The sequence below is a fragment of the Leptonotus elevatus genome, chromosome 19, assembly GCF_054856555.1.
Source record: "Leptonotus elevatus isolate MCC_2025b chromosome 19, RoL_Lele_1.0, whole genome shotgun sequence".
Taxonomy (NCBI): domain Eukaryota; kingdom Metazoa; phylum Chordata; class Actinopteri; order Syngnathiformes; family Syngnathidae; genus Leptonotus; species Leptonotus elevatus.
Genome location: NC_141257.1, coordinates 3,871,780 through 3,891,636, shown reverse-complemented (window position 1 = coordinate 3,891,636; position 19,857 = coordinate 3,871,780). Strand labels below are relative to the sequence as shown.

General features: G+C 39.1%; 1 protein-coding gene across 2 annotated transcripts; it reads left to right on the top strand.

The window, feature by feature from the left end:
* Positions 1-118: 118 nt before the first annotated feature.
* cgnb (cingulin b) lies at positions 119-19,810 on the top strand. 2 transcript variants are annotated; one of them, XM_086062585.1, is made up of 21 exons: positions 119-226; positions 2,925-3,926; positions 4,002-4,087; positions 4,178-4,247; positions 7,109-7,197; positions 7,327-7,459; positions 8,429-8,641; positions 10,198-10,346; positions 11,312-11,338; positions 11,869-11,974; positions 12,168-12,368; positions 13,282-13,371; positions 14,632-14,886; positions 14,961-15,131; positions 15,193-15,354; positions 16,181-16,270; positions 16,346-16,429; positions 16,514-16,632; positions 16,730-16,838; positions 17,784-17,947; positions 18,025-19,810. In XM_086062585.1, exons 2-21 carry the CDS (start codon positions 2,949-2,951, stop codon positions 18,125-18,127), a joined length of 3,399 nt encoding a protein of 1,132 aa, XP_085918711.1. In that variant the 5' UTR covers positions 119-226; positions 2,925-2,948; the 3' UTR covers positions 18,128-19,810. The 2 variants fall into 2 exon arrangements, with proteins under 2 accessions (XP_085918711.1, XP_085918712.1); XM_086062586.1 differs by lacking the exon at positions 11,312-11,338.
* The last annotated feature ends 47 nt before the right edge of the window (positions 19,811-19,857 follow it).

Genomic DNA, 19,857 nt, shown 5'->3' with positions numbered 1-19,857 from the left:
TCATGGTTTTCAGCACTAAAGCATCACCTGTCTGAATCAATACCAGGATGCTGTTGAATGGAGCTCGTAGTCTCCGCCCTCTTCCGTAGCCCCCGGCCAATGGCGTGTCTCGGGAGGCGTGGCCACGGCGGGCAGGCGTGTTTGGCAACAGGTTGCTTTGGCAGCGAGGGGCAGGAGGCTCCGATAGTCCCTTTCGTCTCATCCCACCAGGACGCTTTCCGCGCAGGTAAATTTGCAAATAATTACATGTTTAATTGCTTCGAATTAAATGTTTCCAATATGTCATTTTATATATTTTAGTCACGTTGTCACCGCGTAGTTATAACAGGCGCAAAAAAAACAAAAGACTCCCTGCGTTAATTGGATGGCAGCGCGTTGCGTAAACTCGGATAAGACGATGTTATTATAGCAACCCTAAGCTTTAAATATGGGATACGGCGGCGCTTAATGAGTGTTTACTTCTCTTTGCTTGTGGTTTCGACGCACACCGATACCGACTGACCGGACAGGTGGGTGTGACGCAACCGCCCTGCAGCAGGTCGACAAACAGAATTAAGTCTTCTAAAATCCTTCTGTCCTCCATTATCATAATTTTTTTTTCCATGTGCTTTGATGATCTGTTTTTGCAGCCATAAATAATCCTGACCCTGAAAAAAGTGTTAAAACAAGGGGACACTTAATTGAGTTCACTTTGAGGTGGTTTTAATGAAGCTTCAATTAGCATATTGTTGCTGTTTTGCACAAGGTTAGACCCCTGACAAAAAAAAACACACCAAAGGAATACTGTACTACAAGCGAGGATGTAGCATTTCCCTTTAATTAGAAAAACCACAAACAACGCGGCGTGTCATATTTTTTTTATTGTCTTAATGAATGTGCATAGAAAAAGATGCATCCATTTTGTAATGTGTTTATCTGACACAAAAACCGCTTTCATCCCCTCTTATCGATGCACATCATTAAGATGCTGTTGTATCCCCGATCATAACAAATCAGCCAAAACATTGCAATGTAACTCTGTTGAAACCAATAACAGTGTCCAATCCATTATCAGTCATAACTTCTCTTTCTTACTCCCTGGAGGGAGGGAGTACTCAAGTTGCGGATAGAAAGTTGAAGCGAGGCGAAGGAAAGGGGGGGGGGGGGGGGCAGCTTGGCCTGTTCGTCAACATTCCCGCCTGGGTTCACAGTCGTCCATCGAGAAACAGAAGCAGACCGTTTCTGTCGCTTTCGACACTCATCCACGCATCCTTCCCACTTGTGAGGGTGCAGCCCCCCCCCTCAGTGGCTGCCGTGTCCTCTTAATCACTCTGTATTCTATCCAAAGGCAAAGCACGCGCCACGCCGTGTGTAAAGGGACTGTCTGGAATCCGAGGAATGTTTTTTTTTTTTTTTCTATAACAGAGAGTGAAAACAAAGGCTGACTTTGATTCCCAAGGTAATGTGTGTTACACTGTAACTGGTCAGTTAGTGCAGGTTAGACTTCATTTCCTGTCGAGGGTCACGAACGTTTTTGCAAAAGGAAATGAAGATCTGTTCCAGGGTCAAACTGTCACCATCAGACCAAAAAAAAGAAAAAAAAAAAAGAAGTCTATTTCCCCCAATAATCTTAGCCGCATTCTGAGGGGCTTCAAACGTTTCTGAAGTTTCGCCAGTATTGCCCGGTGAGGATGAGAATCTTCGTGCTCTGCCTCGCTGCCACCGCTCAAAGTCAACACACTCCGCCTGAGTGACTCCTTGGATAACAGTCTGGCAAAGGGTGAGGGGGGAGGCCCATTGCGGACACAGACCCTTTTTTGTTTTACGCTCCACAGAGCCAGAACAATAGGGACGAACGAGTATTACCCCAAGCTGGCATGTATGAACTCTTCTTCGACTTTCGTTTTTTTTTTTTTTTTTTTTTACAGGCCAAGGAGTGTCACCAGCTTGAGTCAAGCCATTAAAAGTAAATACACAACAGCCATTGGCAGGAGTAACACTTTTTTTTTGTTGTTGTAATTTTGGCATGACACAATGGAAAATCACAAGGGTTATTAATTGTGTTCATTAAAACTCCCGCGGTGCAAAAGCCTCATTAATGTCGTTGGTGATGTGAACCAAGTCTTAAAAGCTTCTTAAAACGGCGTGAGCAATTCTCTGGACTGCTCGAGTGGAAACCAGTCAGTTATCTTAAAACGGCAGTTGTGTATTCATCGTGCCAACGGGAGGGGGGGGGGGGGGGATCCAGTGGCATGAACACAAAACGTTCCCATTAAGAAGGAATTTGAACCCGTACTTTAGAGCAGCGTTTTCTAAGGTACACATTTCTAGAAATAGACCGATATGTTTTTTCCCGGGCCGATACCGATGCTGATTATTAGTAGTCAAGGAGGCCGATAACTGATATTTGAAGCCGATGTTCATCTTCAGTGGAAAGGGGGGGAAATATATTGGCATCATTTTTTTTTTTTTTTAAATACAAATGCCCATCTTGACTTTGTTGTAATGTCTTAAAGCAAATTATTATTATTATTAATTAAAGCTTATTGAAAATTAAATTTTAAGCTTTTCAAAATGTAGATTTTTTAATCTTAGATAATATACTTCTACTTAATTTTAAATTTCCAAAAAAAAGGTTATCAGTATGTCTTAAAAATTTAATGGAAACTAAGAAGTAAATTTCAAAGCTGTTAAAAAAAAAAACTGAAATCTTAAACTTTCACATTTCTTCCTTTTAATGTTGAACAAAAACAAAAGGTTTAGAAGGTTCTTCTCTTATAAGGTTAACTGAAAATTTAAATAAATAGTTCCCTGAGATGAAAATGGTTTTATCGGCCATCAAAATGCCCAATATCGGCGCCCGCCATGTTTGGCACTGGAAAAAAATTATTTCGCCCCACAGAACACGGATGACTCGCCTCATTTGCATTTCCCTTTCACACCAGGTGTGCACCAACCAGGAAGTGGACATGAGCACCCTCTCGGCCGACAGGAAGCCCCTCGTGGACTACGGCGTTCAGATCCGCTTCATCAAGGACCTCGACGACACGGGTGGCGCGTCACCGGACAAATCCAAAGGAAGCAACGCCGCCTCGCCCCATCCCGCCAGCAAATACGGGGTGGCGGTGCGCGTCCAGGGGATCTCCGGGCAGCCGTACGTGGTGCTGAACGACGGCGCCAAGGGCGACTCGTACGGCGTTCAGCTCAACACTCCGGCCGCCGGCCCTCAAACGGCCTCGTCGCCGTACAAGAGTGCGGCCAAAAGCAACGGCGCGGCCGAGTTCGCCGCCCCTCACAGCGCCGGCGTGAGTAACGCGCACTCTCCCGAGGATGAGGACGGGGAGATCTACCGGAGTCCCTTGAGAAGACCCCCAGGGGACGGTCAGGCTGGGAGTCACGGGGATGAGGAGACCAGGACGAAAAAAGAACCCCAAGTCCAAAAAACCGCTGCTAGTGAAGCACACAAAGACCAGGATTGCAATAGTAAAGAAGAGTACAATGAAGCCGGGTTGAAACCAGTCAAAGTGAGCGCTGCTGGACCCAAGGGCTTCAAACAAAACGGATTCACCGGGTCCCCTTCAAAATACAAAAAACTGGTTTCAGACTCTTTTACGGAGCCATCGGCGTTGACGGACGAGAAGCCGATCGACACCAACTCCCTCGCTCCCATCAACAAGCTCATCAGTAAATTCAACAACAGGACCCCGGGCGGGACCCCTCAGACCCGGGGCCGGACGGGTGCCCGTCAGCAGCTTAAATTTGACGAACGCAAGCGCTCCAAAAGCCTGGACGCCCGCAAGGAAAGTTCCCGGTCTTCGCCGACCTTCAATCCCTATGCTTCCCCCCTGCCTTCCGACTCGGCAAGTCGGGAGGCCCCGCAGATGAGCTTCACATCACAGACGAAGCATACTGCCAAGGAGACATCTCCGGTCATAGCCCAAAAGCCCGTAAGGTCCAGTCAAACCGTCACGGTTGAACTTATCAACGGTTTTTTTCTAATACGTCAATTTCCGCCTTTTAAGGAGATACCGCCGAGGACCCAAAAAGTCGGCGGCGGTGGGCAGAAGGGTCAAGTCAAGCAAGCTATTTACAACGGTCTCAAAGAAGGGTAAGTAAGTCTGCAATGGCGCTGGGATCGGACCCGGAGCAGGTAATCCCCTCTCGAGTAATCCCCTCCCATCTGTTCGTCTCCCATCAGCACCAGTGACAATGAAGCATCCCTCGAAAGTAAAACCAATCTTGACTACGAGACTACCAGCACCTTAAAGGTATGCTGTTGTTGTTTTTTGGGGGGGGGGGGGGGGGGGGATTTGCATCTTCTTTATTAAACCCAATGACATAGTATTCTCATGTTATTGTATTTATGAAGCCGACGTGATTGAAGTTCTTATTTTTTGCACAAAACTCTGAAACTGAGTAGCTTCAGTCTGACTCTGTCCAATATTTTCAGAATGTTAATCTCTTTCCAGCCATAGCTAAATCGAACACAAACATTTTAAAGGCTTAAAATAAATGAATCCAGGTGTACAGTATAACCATTTGAAATGATTCGTGAGAATTTTTTTTTTAGCACGTGTCGTTGATTTAGCTGCTAGCATCGCGCAAGTTCCTTAATGCTTTTGACACAGACACACTAGTTATTGTATAGGCCTTCTGCTAAGCTAACTAGCTAGTTCACTGACCCTGTTATTAACAGCCCTTTCCATAAAAAAAATTTTTTGAACCACTTGAAATTGTGATTAAAAACTCTTTCATGCTAAGAAAGTAGCAAACTTAGCTGTTAGCATAGCACAAAATCCTGAAACTAGGATAGGCCTACTCATTATTATTTTGTCCTGTTAAATTACACCAGGAGAGTGTTTTGTATGGGAACGCCAAAAAAAGTGTCACGGCGTTCATTTCACTGCAACAACAACAACAACAACAACAAAATCTTAAAGCTAATCAATTGACAGCTAACAATTAGCGAATAGCACGCCGGTGAGGTTTTGCATGTGTGTCAGAGTGTGTCTGGTGTAATGTTCTCCTAATGAAGCAAACAGATGGCTGGCAGCGTGTCGTCCTTTGTGACAAAATGAAGCGAGGCGCACTGTTTCACTCGGTCCTCCTTTTGTCAGCTCACGCAACGATTTAAGGGCCGTGTCAATCCTGCCCTTTTTTTTACGATAAACCTCGCCCCCGCTTAGAAATGTGCCAGCTTTTCGGCATAAATCTCCATGTAAAGTCAGCCCTGATTATGTGCGTTATGGCCTTGTTGTGTTGTCGCCTGGTCGCCTGGCAACCATGCAAATGCCCGGTCATCGAGAGGCATTAATATTTAAGGTGGATTGGAACCCGGCACTTGCCAGGGGGCTTTTCCTTACCACACGCGGGTCCTAAAGTGGCCCAGTGTTCTTTGTGGACGCCCACGCGGGTTTTGCATTTTTAATGTACCGATGCGCTAATTACCAAAATGATGAAGTCGGCATTTGTGTTACATAAAGTTAGATTATTAAAATGCAGTTGCTTGAATTTTAATTGTGTTTTTTTTGTGTGTGTGTGTGTGTGTGTGTGTGTAACTTGCGCAAGAGTTCGCCTCCCTTCCTTGTAAGAGTTCTGTGAAGAGTTCTTGGTGAAATTTGTTCCAGGGAACAAATTATTTTCATGATTTCCTGTGGGAATAAATAGATTGGGGGAGGACCTTGGGCATTGGACCGCATTTCCATTTTGTGATCCTTCCGGAATATTCTCTTCATGTCTGTATGTTTCCCTGTGTGTGTGTTTACTGCAGTTTTGTGTTCAGCCATTGACACCGTGGTTTGTTTGCCTGCCCCAATGATGCCAGAGTGTTAGGTTACACGACTTGTTTGCTTTTGTCTCCATTGGGTGACATCATGTTTGCTTGTAACGCTGGGAAAAGAGCATTTATCTTAGCTGGAGTTTTCCCGTTTTGCTCCACGTTTAAATCAGCCAGTGTTGGCTTTGTGCTATTCATTTACAGCCTGGATGCTTAAAATCTCATGTGCGGAGACTCCCCACAATGTCCAATTACGCAATATTAACTCATTCACTGCCATTGACGGCTATAGACGTCAAAAATTCATTTGAACTATCTCTATTAGTTCAACTTTTTTTCCCCACTTTTGTTAACAAGAGTATGAAAACCTAGATTTTTGTTTTGTTTGTTGTATTAGAACAAATATAAAATTTGTGATTAATCGTGAGTTAACTTGTGAGGTCATGCGATTAATTACGATTAAAATTTGTAATCGCTTGACGCCCCTAATTTGTAATAATCTTTTCAAAAAAAAAAAAAAGATTATTAAAAATACAAAATATATTTTTTAAAGAAAAGATTATTAAAAATTCATCAGGCATCAGGCGATTACAATTTGTTTCCCTAGTTAACTTACGATTAATCACAAATTTTATATATGTTCTAAATGTACAAAAAATATATTTTCTAGGTTTTCAAACGGGGAAAAAAAGTTAAACTAATAGAAATAGTTCAAATGAATTTTTGACGTCTATAGCCGTCAATGGCAGTGAATGAGTTAAAGTGGCAAAATTGAATGCAGGTCACTTTTTTTTGAAAAAAAGATGTTAGAGGGATCGTGAAAGTCATACAAATTGACAACGCCGCAGCCCTCGCTTTCATGGCAACACTTTAGCTTCGCCCCTCATCGTTATGGTAACAAAAGCCATAGTCTGCATTTTAATGAGACTGAACCGCCCCCACAAAACTGAGCAATTTAAGCCCTCCTTTCTGACTGAAGAATGTCAGACACCTTTTATTAGGCATCTGGGAATTTTAAATCACAAAAAAAAAAGATAACTTTTTTTGTTTCAATTCTTGTGTATGTCGCTGTAACGAGTGTGTAGGAGGAAAAGCGCTTGCATAGATCTCCTTCTGCAGTCTTGACAAATGTGGGCGGCAGTGGGCGAGCGACACCTGCAGCATGTACACTCGGGCAGCCTTGTGTGTGTGCGCGTGCGCCTTAACAAATTCACAGCGCGCCGCCGGTCCGACCGGTTCTTCGCAAGACGCTCAAAGGAAGGAACTAGGGCAAAGAAAAGGCAGATAATACAGAGCGAATAATGTATGTGCAAGGTTGACTCCATTTTTGATACTGTGCGTTGCTGTGTGCAGAGGGATGGAACCCAGAAGAGATTTAGCATGGCGGAGCTTGAGGAGCAACTCGCTCACTGCAAGAAGCAACTGCAGCGAGCACAAGAAGAGTAAGGACGGCGGTTGTGTAGAATATTACTTCTATAACAGATCACATCTTGAAGGAACTGTTATAAAAAAACAACAACAACAACAAGCATTTAAAAAGTGAAATGGCCCCTTCATGTGCGCACGCGTAGGTTGGCTGAAGAGCGCATTGGTCGAGAGATGGCCGAGTCTCGCCTGCGTCTGCAAGAAGATCAATTGGCCGAGCTCCAGGAGGCTCTCAGGAGGGTTTCGGAAACGGCGTCCCACCCCGACTCGCTGAGGACGGTACTCATGCAAGCTTTTTTTTTACCCAATTTGAGTGGACGAGGAATCAAAATCAATCAATATTCCAACAGAAATATAATGGAAATGTTCAATTTGAAAATGGCAACCCAGGTCATTTTAAAGTCTAGTTAATTAATAATGGAAATTGATCGCTTTATCAGATTTCATCTGGTAAAAATCTGTATGATCTATTTAGTACAAATAGCATTAAAAAAAAATGTCTTTTTTTTTCAGATTTTCAGGAAACTTGAAAATTGAACCATTTGCATCAACAGAAGATGATTTAGGCAGATTTTTTTTTTTTTGCATAAAATGACTTACATAAAATGGAAATTATTTTAAGAGTGTGACGATATATATCAATACCAACAAATTAATAAAAATATGGATGTCATAATTTTTTTAAATAATTTTCAAAACACGGAAAGTAAAATAAAAATTGAAGGAAAAAATATATATATATGTATATAAACACTAATTATGTCAATTTTGTATTGATACAATAGTATGCAATTAATATCTTGGTTTAACATTTCATTTTAAAAATCAAACAATATGAATGGTAAGGCAATTGAAGAAAAAAAACAAAGTAGAAAAAAAACATCAATATTATATATATAATATTATAATAGTATTCATTGATTAAAACAATGCAATATTTCAAAAATAAGTTTTAAAAAATATTGCACAAAATATAAGTGATTTAAAAAGTTTAGAATTAAAAACATCAATATTATGCAACATTTATAACATAGTGAATAATTGAAATATTGACTGTAAGCATTTTAAAAACAGTTAGGTAACTAGCAAACATTAAACTTTTTCTATAATAAAAAAAAATCTAGTGAATAAACCAAACAATAAATAAAAAAAATTAAATAAAAAAAAACAATGAAAAAAAGATCCATGTACTTATACGAGATAAAGTAAGTTGCATATATTTATCTCAGTGTTTTTGTGGGTGGTCAGGACGTGGCGAGCCTGCAGGCGGAGCTGGCCGAGGCGACGGCGCGCCGCCAACGTCAGGACGAGTCGCTGCGGCAGCGCGAGCGCGAGCTGACGGCCCTGAAGGGGGCGCTCAAGGAGGAAGTGGAGTGTCACGACCGCGAGATGGAGCTCCTCAGGGAGCAGTACGGCGTGGACGTGAACAACCTCAGGAAAACCATGGAGCAACTCACGCAGGTGCAACACCTTTTGCTGCAGCGTCGGCGTCATTCCGCTACTTTTACGGGGTTCATGCACTGTATGTGCTGACACATAATCGAAAGGATAATTGATTGTTCGCGACAGCCTGAGACTTTAGAAACTTATTTATCAGTAGATCTCGTCAGGCCACGGCAAAGTCTGCCGAGCTCGGCTCGCCGTGCCTGCCGCAGCTTTAAAGAGAATCCCGCCACTTGTGATCACTGCCGAGAACTTTTCAGAATTCTCCTTGCAGCGGATTTTATTTTATTTCTATTTCTAGAACGTGTGAGGCCAAGTTGGAAGGCTGTATCGGAGGAGACGTGCTGAGCGGTAAAAAGCACAGTCGGGGGGGGGCAGGCAGTCTTTGAGAGGAGACACTTTTGACAGTTGCGCTTCTTGTTCATTTTTACATACAGGAAGCTGACGGGCTGTATTTTAAAATCATAACTATCTATAGGTGCCACGTCTTGGTGAAGCAGCGTGTGGCTCATTATCCAAGTTTATTATTGTATTCTGTTCCAAGTAACTCAACTTGGGCACCCCAGTGGAACGAGGGTTTAGTTTTTGTCAAATATATTTCTTTTAATGCTTTAATCTTGGATGTTCCCCATCACAAATTTTTATTTTTGTCATATTTTTTCTCTAATATTTTTCCAGCAAATTTTTCTTTATTAGGTTTTTTTAAATAATTTTTTTCCAATACTTGTGTATTTTTCAAATATTTTTCATTACATACTTTTATTCTTTATGTAATATTTAATTTAAATGTTTTTGTATTTTCTTTCCTATATTGCTATGTTTGTATTTTCATGTCAATTTAGTTAATCTGTTTTTCATAATCTTGTCATATATTTTATTTAACTTTATTAACATTTTTCCCTTATTTTTATTTCTCAGTTATTTTTTGTCAATAACTTTTTTTCTTTTGTCAAATATTTTGCAACTTATCTATTATTTGGGTTGTTCTTCATATTTTTTTTATTTTCTCTTTTTGTCTTATTTTTAAAATAGTGCGCTTTTTTTTCATTGGATTTTTTCCCCTCTATTTTTCTTAACTTATTTTACTCCCAGCGGTTTTCACTGAAGCAACCCCCTTCGCTCCCGGCTGTTTTACTGGATTTTGACTGATTTTGCAAGGCCCACAGAATATTGGGTTCTATTGCTATAAAAACCAAAAGAAAGATTAGAGTCTCTTCTTTCATTGGTGGGAAAAAAAAGTATTTTTCTATCTGTTTCCATTTTGCGTCAATTAGCATTGGGATATAGCTAAGTTTCATCATTATTCACATATCTATTTAGAACCGTGGGTAAATGAGCTTGTTTGCAACGTGGCCCTGGTTGATCTCTTATACTCTGCTGCCATCTGCTGGCCGTTTTTTGTAATAACTACCATTGCCTTAAGCAATTGCTTTAAGTTTGATTTGATCAGCTGTCACGGGTCACACCATTCGTGTTTAGTGCAAGTTTGACACTGTTTCTCCTCTGAGAGAAATGGGCTAAAACATGTGTTTTAAAAATGTGCATGTAGTAAGATATTTGCTGTATTTTGTTAGACACAGGAGCAGATCGAGGAGGAGCGCGAGCGCGTTAACGCGACCCTGGTGAGCCTGGAGGAGGAGCTGGACAGTTGCAGGGATCAAGGAGACCACTGGAAGTCGAACCTGGACGCCACCTCGCAAGAGCTGCAACAAACGCAACAAAAGTGAGACTTGCTTGCATCATCTCTGTTTCGCTCCACTGGAAGAACACTTACATGTTCATTTCTGAGCCTGTTATTAGTCAAATGGTGAACTCCATTGTTAAGAAAAACAGAAGCACGTAAAATGTAGCTTATTCAATTGTTTAAATAAAAAAATAAAAAAAGGCTTTTCTCCATTTTTTTTCTCGAAACTTCATTTCCATGAAAGAAATTATAAATAGTAAAAATTTGAAGAATGTTTTTTCTAGGAAAATTGCCGTATTTTCTTGTAAAATTCAGAATTTTTTTTCTTGTATATTTACATTTTTCTACTCTTAAAATTTAGATTTTTCTTAATTCCCATAAATTATTTACCGGTAAATAATAATAAAAAAAGCATTTTCTTTAATTAGTCATGTTTAATTGAGATTTGTCTGAATGTTATTATCGTTTTCTCATTAAATTATAATTTTGAAGTATTTTTTTGATAATAAAATGACTTTTTTTCTTTTTCTTTAAAAATTATAAAATTATATTTTTAATTACCCCTTTGCTAAACAAAACAGTAGCCCTTATTGTTATTCTTGTTATTCAGATTGTAAAAATAAAAAATATATATATTTAAAATATTACCAAATTTTACTCATAAAACCGATTTTTCTGAATTCCCGTTAAAACTCTTTGGCTTTACTCCTAAACAAATAGTTGTGCAGTATCATCATATATGCCATTATATATTCCGTGTTATCTTTTGGAGCGGGCCTTTATGTACAACATTTGCTGTTTACTTCATCCACTCGGTTGTCATAACACACTGCAGCCTTGGCCCAACATCAAGCAAATTCTCTATTTGAAGTCTTTCCTTTTTTGTCCATTTTTAATGTCCCACAGTTCAAAGCTTCATCAGCAGTGATGTTAATTCTATCCTTTTATTTTTCGTCTCCTTTAACTCTCTTCTATTTTTAACACCTGCACTTTTCATCCGGCAGGTCGGGGACGCACTCCGGCGGTCACATGTGAGAAGGAGGGAGCGTGTTTGGCTTTTCGTAGACGTAGTTTCAAATTTTTATTTTAGAGATTGTTTTGGGGGGGGATGTGTGAGAGTGTTGAGCCCCTTAAGTTACTCACTGCAATCACAAACCCAATCCCCCCAAAAAATATTTTTAAATTGAGTAAAAATCAACAGCTTAGTAGAACAGCTTCAACCCTTTTGTGCTGCAACTTTAAAGGAGACATATGATGCTTTTTTTTTTTTTTTATTTATTTTTTTACAATTTAAATGGTTCCCAGTTGTCCTACTAATGTGTCTGTGACAAAATAATTTTTCCTCACTCAATAAATTCTTGCATTGTCTAAAAAAAGACACAAAAAAAATCTGCGTCCAATTTGTGACATCACAATAGTCATGCTTCCATAATATGTCCCCTTTAAATATGTGAGTTTTTTTTTTTTTTTTGTGGTCTTGCTGTGTGCATGTTGCCTTTAGCTTCTTTTAGCCGCGAGCGTCGTCTCCAACCGTGTTTTTGTCTTGCTTATTCTCCCGTAGGCTTCTGAAGTGTCATTTGGAGAAAGAGGAGTTTGAGAGCAAGCTGAAGGAAGTCCAAGACTCGCTACTTGCCGTGCACAAGCAGCGCTCGCCCTCGTCGGCCGAGGTAATACAAAAAAAATGATGACCTCATACCTGGAAAAAAAAAAGTTGTTTTCAATTCATTAGTTCATATGGGCTCGCTTTTGGGCAAGCCTGATACTTTTTAGTAAAGGAAATAACACGTTCATAGCTTCAACCCCGATATTAAAGCGCTAAGCAGTATTTGGTGCGCCCGCTCATGAATCGTCATCCTCAAGGAGCTTCAGCGTTGCCATGACGACGTGCGGCAGGCCCGCCTGGCGGCGGACGAGCAGAGGGGCGCCCTCCGCGACAAGAGCGACACCTTTGAAGTCCTGAGGAGGGAGAGCGGCGAGCGCGAGGCCGAGCTGCTGGCGCAGATCGCCGACATCAAGACGCAGAAGGCCGAGCTGGAGAAGGCCCTCCAAAAAGCCAAAGAGGTAACAAACACCGTTCGCAATCAAATGGATCATTCTGTACATCACATTCTTCTGTTTAAAAAAAAATTGTTTTTAAGTGTTAATATCTCGAATAGACAACTCCTTGTGTAGTAACTAATCAAATCATACTTGCTACAGTTAACGGCTGAGCCCATTGAGACTCATTTGCTAACCAAAAGAGCAGGACCTCTTGAGGGATGTTTTTTTTATTTTTATTAATAATAATTATTATTATTTCAAAATTGTGACTTTATCATGAAATATTTGCGAATGCATTTTTTCTTTTGGAAAATATATTTAAAAAAATTAGATAAAAAAAAAAAACTTCATTCCAATGAAAAAAAATGAAATAAGATCTTTATTTATCATAAATATATTTTTCACTTAATATTATGATTTTTTTTTAGGGGAAAATGTGATTTATTTATTTCTTTACTTGTGCAAAAAAAATTCTTAAACATTTTTATCATTTTTTTGATTACATACTATCTGATTGTTCTTTGAATATTAAGACATTTTGTCATAAAATTGTTTGCTTTTTTCTTGCAAGATTTGCAGAATATGTTATTTTCTTTACCTTTTTTTCTCTCATAATTTTTCAGATAATTCAGATTCTTAATCAAACAAAATTTCTCATAAAATTACACTTTTTGTGTCATATTTTCTCTAATAATAATAATAATATTATTTCCCCCTCATCCAAGTGTCTTTTTCCCTTCATAAAATGGTATAATATTGCAATGGTTTTCTCATAAAATTCCCTGTTCCCTTGTTAAATGTTCTTCAAAAATATTAATCCACATGTATTTTGCCTCGTTTGGCTGCCGGGTTCATGTCTCAGAACATCGGAATATATAAAGTATGGAAATACACAAGATGTGGCTTATTGACCGAGAGAATGATTTGTGTGCAGGCATCTTCGTCTTCTTCTGTGGTTGATCAGAGCACCAACATGGAGCTTCAGGAAACAAATACTCGCCTCAGAGAGAGGATCGCCCGCATGGTACTTGCTGCAGTAATGTACAATGAATGGCAACAGCAGCAACTAAAACACCGCAGAGCTGCACTCACAACACACACACGCACACACACATTATGTAAATGGACATACTGTACAATAGAAAAACAAACAGCCTCCCACACACTCTATTTGCAACCCTGAGATATAATCCCTCTCTTTGATGCCAAATAATCTTATGTTGTTAAAATAATACATAGCAGAAACAGATTAAGAACACATCAAGTCAGTGAAAATGACACAAAAATAGCTAATAAGACTTTTGCTTTAAATTGAAATTTGCATGCGGAGAATCGATAGTCCTAAACAAATGCATAGTTTTCATTCTTGTGATATATGCGCATATCACCCAAATAGGAGTTTCATAATAAAACTGCAATATTTTTCTCACAATGCTCTAACTTTTCTTCAGAATATTCTGACCTTCATTTCTGTAAAAAAAAAAAAAACATTTTTAAAAGGAAACTAAAATTATATATTCGATCTTACTGTTTTCTTTCTCCGTAAGTGTCAGTAATATTATTTATTTTCTTTTTTTAAATTCTAAAATCATGATGTCAAAATGTAAATATTCTTTTAATATTATTCTGACTTAGACTGATTCTTGTAAAGTTGTAATATATTGTTGTAATATTACAATTATTTTCCTCATAAAATTATATGTTTATTACCATAAAAAAAGATTCAAATGTAATTTTTTTCTGATAATTCAGACATTTTTCTAACAAAATTACAAATGTCAAAAAAAAATCCTCATTAAATTTTTCTGGCAACTTTTTTTTTTTTTTTTGCTGAAAAAGATTATTTATTGATTTTTGAATAAACTTTTTCTCATGTTTTTGTCAACTTTTTTTCTATAATATTATGATTTTCTCTCTTAATTTTTTTTTAATTCATTACTCTAAAATGTTGTTGTTTTTTCTTGTACATTTCCAAATTATTTCTATCAAAATTGTCCTTTCTCATATAACTACTTTTTGGAGGCGATGTAATATAATATTTTTCTTGCAATATTATCCCATTTCTCTTCTTAACTTCTGAGGGGGAAAAATCTGGACAAATTCCAACTACTAGCATAAAATTATGACTTTGACCAAGAGTTTTTTGTCAGTTACAGTATTTTCCTTGCAATATAAACCCCCCCCCCCCCCCCCCCCGCCCCTACAAACATTAGATGAATTAGAAGGCTTACCTCATGTCATAAATGAAACATCATAACGAACGGACCAATGCGCTCCCCTGCAGAGGCTGCACTCCAGCGCGGCCCGGAGCCCCGAGTCCGAGGAGGCGATGGAGGCCCTGGAGGACGAGAACCGCTCCCTCAAGTCCCAGCTGGACGAGGCCAAGCGAGGGGCTTCGCGCCTGGCCAAGGAGCGGGACGAGCTGAGTCGCCGTCTGGAAGAGCGGGACCTTGAGCGCGAGGCCCTGCGGCGGGGCAAGGGCGACCTGGAGGAGCAGAAGAGGCTCCTGGACCGAGCGCTGGAGAAGATGAACAAAGAGGTTTGGCGCGCCGCCGCCGCCGTATCAATTCCAGTCGACTTGCGTCCGGGTTCATTTGAACTTCCTGCGCATAGATGGAGGTGGTGATGGGCGACTCGCGCCAGTCGGTGGTCGCCCTGCAGACGCAACTGGACGAGTACAGGGAGCGCTCCAGGAAGGACTTGCTGGAGGCCCAACGCAACAACAAAGACAGGATGGCCGAGCTGCAGAGGGCGCAGAGCAACCTCAAGACTCAGCAGGAGGAGGTCACCACTGCACTCCTTACATATCGTGTGACTTTTCGCTCAATTGACCCTTCACCTTCAGGTATCGCGGCTGAAGAAGGAGCTGCTGGGCTGCAGCGAGGAGCGAGACGGCGCTCAGCTGGAGCGAGACCTCCTCAGCAACCGCCTCAAACACTTGGAGAGCGAGCTGGAGTCGCAGAAGGGAACGCATACGGATCGCAACCGAGAGATCAGGGGTCTGGAGGTGAGAGGTCAAGCGAGGTTCGGGTCAAAATTGTGAATTATAACAACGGCGCGACTCGTCTCACATGTTACGAACCTCCAATAGATGCTGGGCCCAAATTAGTTGCCAGGCGTGTCCTGTGCTTAACACAAAATAAATGCCTCCCTCAAATAGACACCTTGAAAAATTGTTGACACTCACATGTGTTTTAATACTTAACTGCTGAACCCACTGACCACCATTACTAACCAAAAACAGCACCTACCAAAGTATTAAAAAAATAATTGTACTTGTAACCATGTTTTCTTATTACTTTTATTTTTATTTTTTTGTATGTGTCAGAATATTATATCATTTTTTTCCCCTCATTTTCATTTTGTGGTCAGAACTTTAAAAAAAAAAGTCTCCTCATTTGGCTTTTTTTTCTTGTATATGCAACTTTTCTTAAAGTTAAAAAAAATCATTTTGGTGGGGGGGATAAACGCTGCTTTTTTCAGCAACAACAAAAAAGGTTAGAATTTTATCTTTTGGTCACCAAATATTTTTCTCAGAGTGCAACTTTTTTTTTGCATGTGATGTGTTTTTTGGGGAGGGGGGCAGAATTATTATTTTTTTTCCCCCATTTATTGTCATTTTTTCCCCTTGAATATATTATATATTTTTTCTCACTAAACAGTTGTTTTTTATTTTTATTTTTTTATTGGGATTTTTTTTATGCTCTTCTAGAATGTACAACTTTAACTCAAAAATGTCATGTTTTCTGCCCAATAGAGATTTTATTTTAATTAAAAAAAAACATTTCTTGCTAAATCAAGTTTTTTGTGTTCTGTCTCATGTATGTTATCAGGATAAAATCAAGACGCTGGAGATCGAGTTGGACGAGGAGCGGAGCAGCGTGGAGCTTTTGAACGATCGCATCGCACGCAGTCGAGATCAGGTCACAAATAACAGCTTTCACTCCGTCATCTTATTTGCAAACTTCCGCAGTTGACTTTTACCTTTTGACCTTCAGGTGGACCAACTCCGCTCCGAGCTTATGCAGGAGCGCTCGGCTCGACACGACCTGGAGATGGACAAGAGCGCCATCGAGAGGCAGGTGAGCAAGAAAAAGATGGCCGACGGGCGATTTGGGCTCATTTCCTCACGTCGCGCGTGCGCTTATCTGGACTCGTTCGTGCAGGTGAAGGAGCTGAGGTCCCGCGTGGCCGACATGGAGGGACAGAGCCGCCCCTCGGCCGGCATCGCCGTACTGGAAAGTAAAATTCAGGAGCTGGAGGAGAGGCTGCGCAGTGAAGAACGGTAATAAATAAATAAATAAATAAATAAATAAATAAATACAATAAATGGATCCGAGCTCTCTGTGTGACAATAACACTTTTTTTTTTCACGGGTTCAGAGAGAAAAGCAGCATCCAGGCTTCTCAGAGACGAACCGAGAGGAAACTGAAAGAGGTCAACGCCGCACAAGACCAGGAGAGGATCCAGCATGTAGAACAAAAGGATCAGGTAAAAAAAAAAAAAAAAAAAACATTCCACACCCTCCATTGGCTTTTTTAAAAAAAACAGCTGCAACATATGCACAGCATACAACAATATTCAAAACGTCATCCTTTGCAAAAAAATTATTCAAATGATCACAACTTAATTGCTGTCTTCTAATCTTATGTACATGCTGTATGTCTATTTACTATACTGCCCTCTGGTGGCCAAGGCAGGCACACCGCAAAGAGCAACATGTACACAAACACATTTTTTACTTTCTATTTATTTTATAAATTATAATACTGTAGAGTGCTGTATAGCAAAAAAAAAAAAAGTTATCATATAATGAAATGTAGTAGGACTTTTTCTTGTACTATTCCAGCTTTAAAAATAAAAGCAGACAAATAATATTTTGACTATTTTCTCATAAAATAGTGCTATTTTGTATACTTTTTTCTTTAAAATTCTAGTGATTTATTCTCTGAAAATTACATTTTATTCCATGTAAAACTGTGCTATTGTTACAATTTTTTGACTTTGTCCTCATAAAATGTATTATTTTGTTCTAGAATTGTGGCTTTGATTCCCCCCCAAATTATTATATATATTTTTTTAAATATGTGTATACATTTGCTGTAATATTGGTATCGTTTTTTTTCCTTGTAAAATTTCATATTTTCCTCTAATTATCCCGTCATCTTTTAAAATTCATTGCTTTTTTTCTTCATACTATTAACAACTTTTTTTTCCCAGCAAAATGTTTTGCTAGTTATTTATTTATTTTTTTAAATCAAATTTGACATGAATAATGATTTTTATTCCTCATGAAATGACGGCGTAACATCTTTTCCTTGCAAAATGACAAATCAATTTTCCAAAAAAATGACACTCCTGACTAAACGGGTCACCCCCGTGAACTTTTCCTTCTTGCGCCTTCACCTTTCACCCCCTGACCTTTTTTGCCTGCAGCTGACCCTGCGCGTGAAGGCCCTGAAGCGGCAGGTGGACGAGAGCGAAGGGGAGGTGGAGCGTCTGGAGGGAGTCCGCAGGAAGGTCCTGCGAGATCTGGAGGAGCAGCAGGAGCTCCAGGAGGCGCTGCAGGCCAAAGTCACGGCCCTGGAATCGGAATTGAAGTATGAGCAATCCGTTATTTGTGACCATCATTTCTTTTTTTGAAATTATATTATTTATTTTCTCCCCCCAAAATCAGACGGAAGGCACAGCACTCCCATCGCAGCGCTTTGGCCACGCTGAGCTCCGAGGACGACGACGCTTTCTTGAGCGAGAGCCACCACCAAGGCTCCAACTGTTAATAGCCAACTGTGGGGGAAAGTCTCAGGCTGACTGATTTTTTTATTTTTAGTCGGGCAGCGCAGAGGTTACCCGGTTAACGAGGTCGCATTCAGCTGCGACCACACGTCACTTCTTTCCTATTTTTTTTTTTTTTTTTTTGCAACAGACTTTGAAGTGTACTTTTTACGATTGGTCGCTGTGTTGTTGCTACTGTGTTAATAATGTGTGACAAGGGTCATCTCCCAGTGTTAAAATTCCTAATATGTTTCTTGTCATTTTAAATAAATGAGATCATTTTTAAAAATGCGATTACAATTTTTTTTCTTGTAAAATCCTTATAATTTATTAATAATATTCGCTTAAAAAAATTCCTCAAAAATCTGGCATTTTTTTTAATGCTAAATTTCAACTCTAATGTCCTTAAATTATGACTTATGTCTCACAAATACTTTTTTTTTAATTGGGTATTTTCCCCACAGTATCTTTATTCTTTTTCAGCTTCAGATTTATGACTTCTTACAACATTGTCTCACAAAGTTGCATCTTCTTACTAAAAAAAACCTTAGAATTTTCAACTTTATTCTTCCTTTTTTTTTGTCCTTGTATGATTTGACTATTTCTCATAAATGTCAGTTTTTTTCTTTTCCTCCCTAGCTTTTTTTTTAATGAATTCCCTATTTGATCTTAGAAAATACAAATGTATTATTTATAAATTACAAATTTTTTTTCTTGCAAAATTACATTTTCACTCTCCTAAAATTCAAACTTTTTTCTTGCAGATTCATAACTTTTTTTCTTGATAAGATCTTTATTTATTTATTTTTTACAACAGTTTTTACTTTTTCACGCTCATACAATTGCTTTATTGCTAATCTGCTTACTTGTAAAATCTTTAAAATGTCATCTTATGTCTCCCCCAAAAATTTGTGTGAAATTTAGATTTTTCTAGAAAATTTGATATTTCGTAACAATTTTTTTTTATCTAAAGCTATTTTTCACCACTGGTCAGACTTTTTTTTCCCCCTCGTGAATTTGTGTTGTTTTTTACTTCTTCATTTTTTATTTTGTCTCGTAAATGAAATGTTTCTACCCGTGGAATTTTTTTTTCTCACTCTTGAAATTGAGACATTTTTCTTGCACAAAATTCCACCTTTTAACATTTCTTGTATTTAACTTTTTGCTTGCAAACAAACCATCTATGTCAGGACTGTATGCATGTAAAAAAAAAAAAAAGAGAGAGAAAAAGAAGCTCCCAGTGTTTGTTTTTGTAATAAAAGTGAAGTGATACTCTTATTTAATTTTTTTTTATGATACAACTTGAATGTGACTATGCTGTGCATTTTCAGTCATCTGAGCCAACACTGGACACTATATTTGCTGTGTATATAATTCAAAACACACACATCAGCACTGTGACTGTAATTCTATTTTGGACCCAAATATGAAAAGTGTGTTTTCACTGGTCTATGATGGAGGTCGCCCCAGCATGTTGTTTGTATGCTGCTTCTGTATTGAACATGCTTGCATTTTTTTTTGTACGTGACATTATTTGAGTGATTTTACTCTTCTTTTTTTTTCCTATCATGAATCATGTTTAGCAAGTTGTGTTTTATCTGTGTGATAAATCGCTGCAATTTTAGCAGATATTTCAAGTCGATTTTAAATAATAAAAACATGGCTACCGTTGTGTAGTTTCCCCTCTATTTTGTTTTGTTTGGGTGCTCTATTTAGAGCGATCTGGTTGTAATCC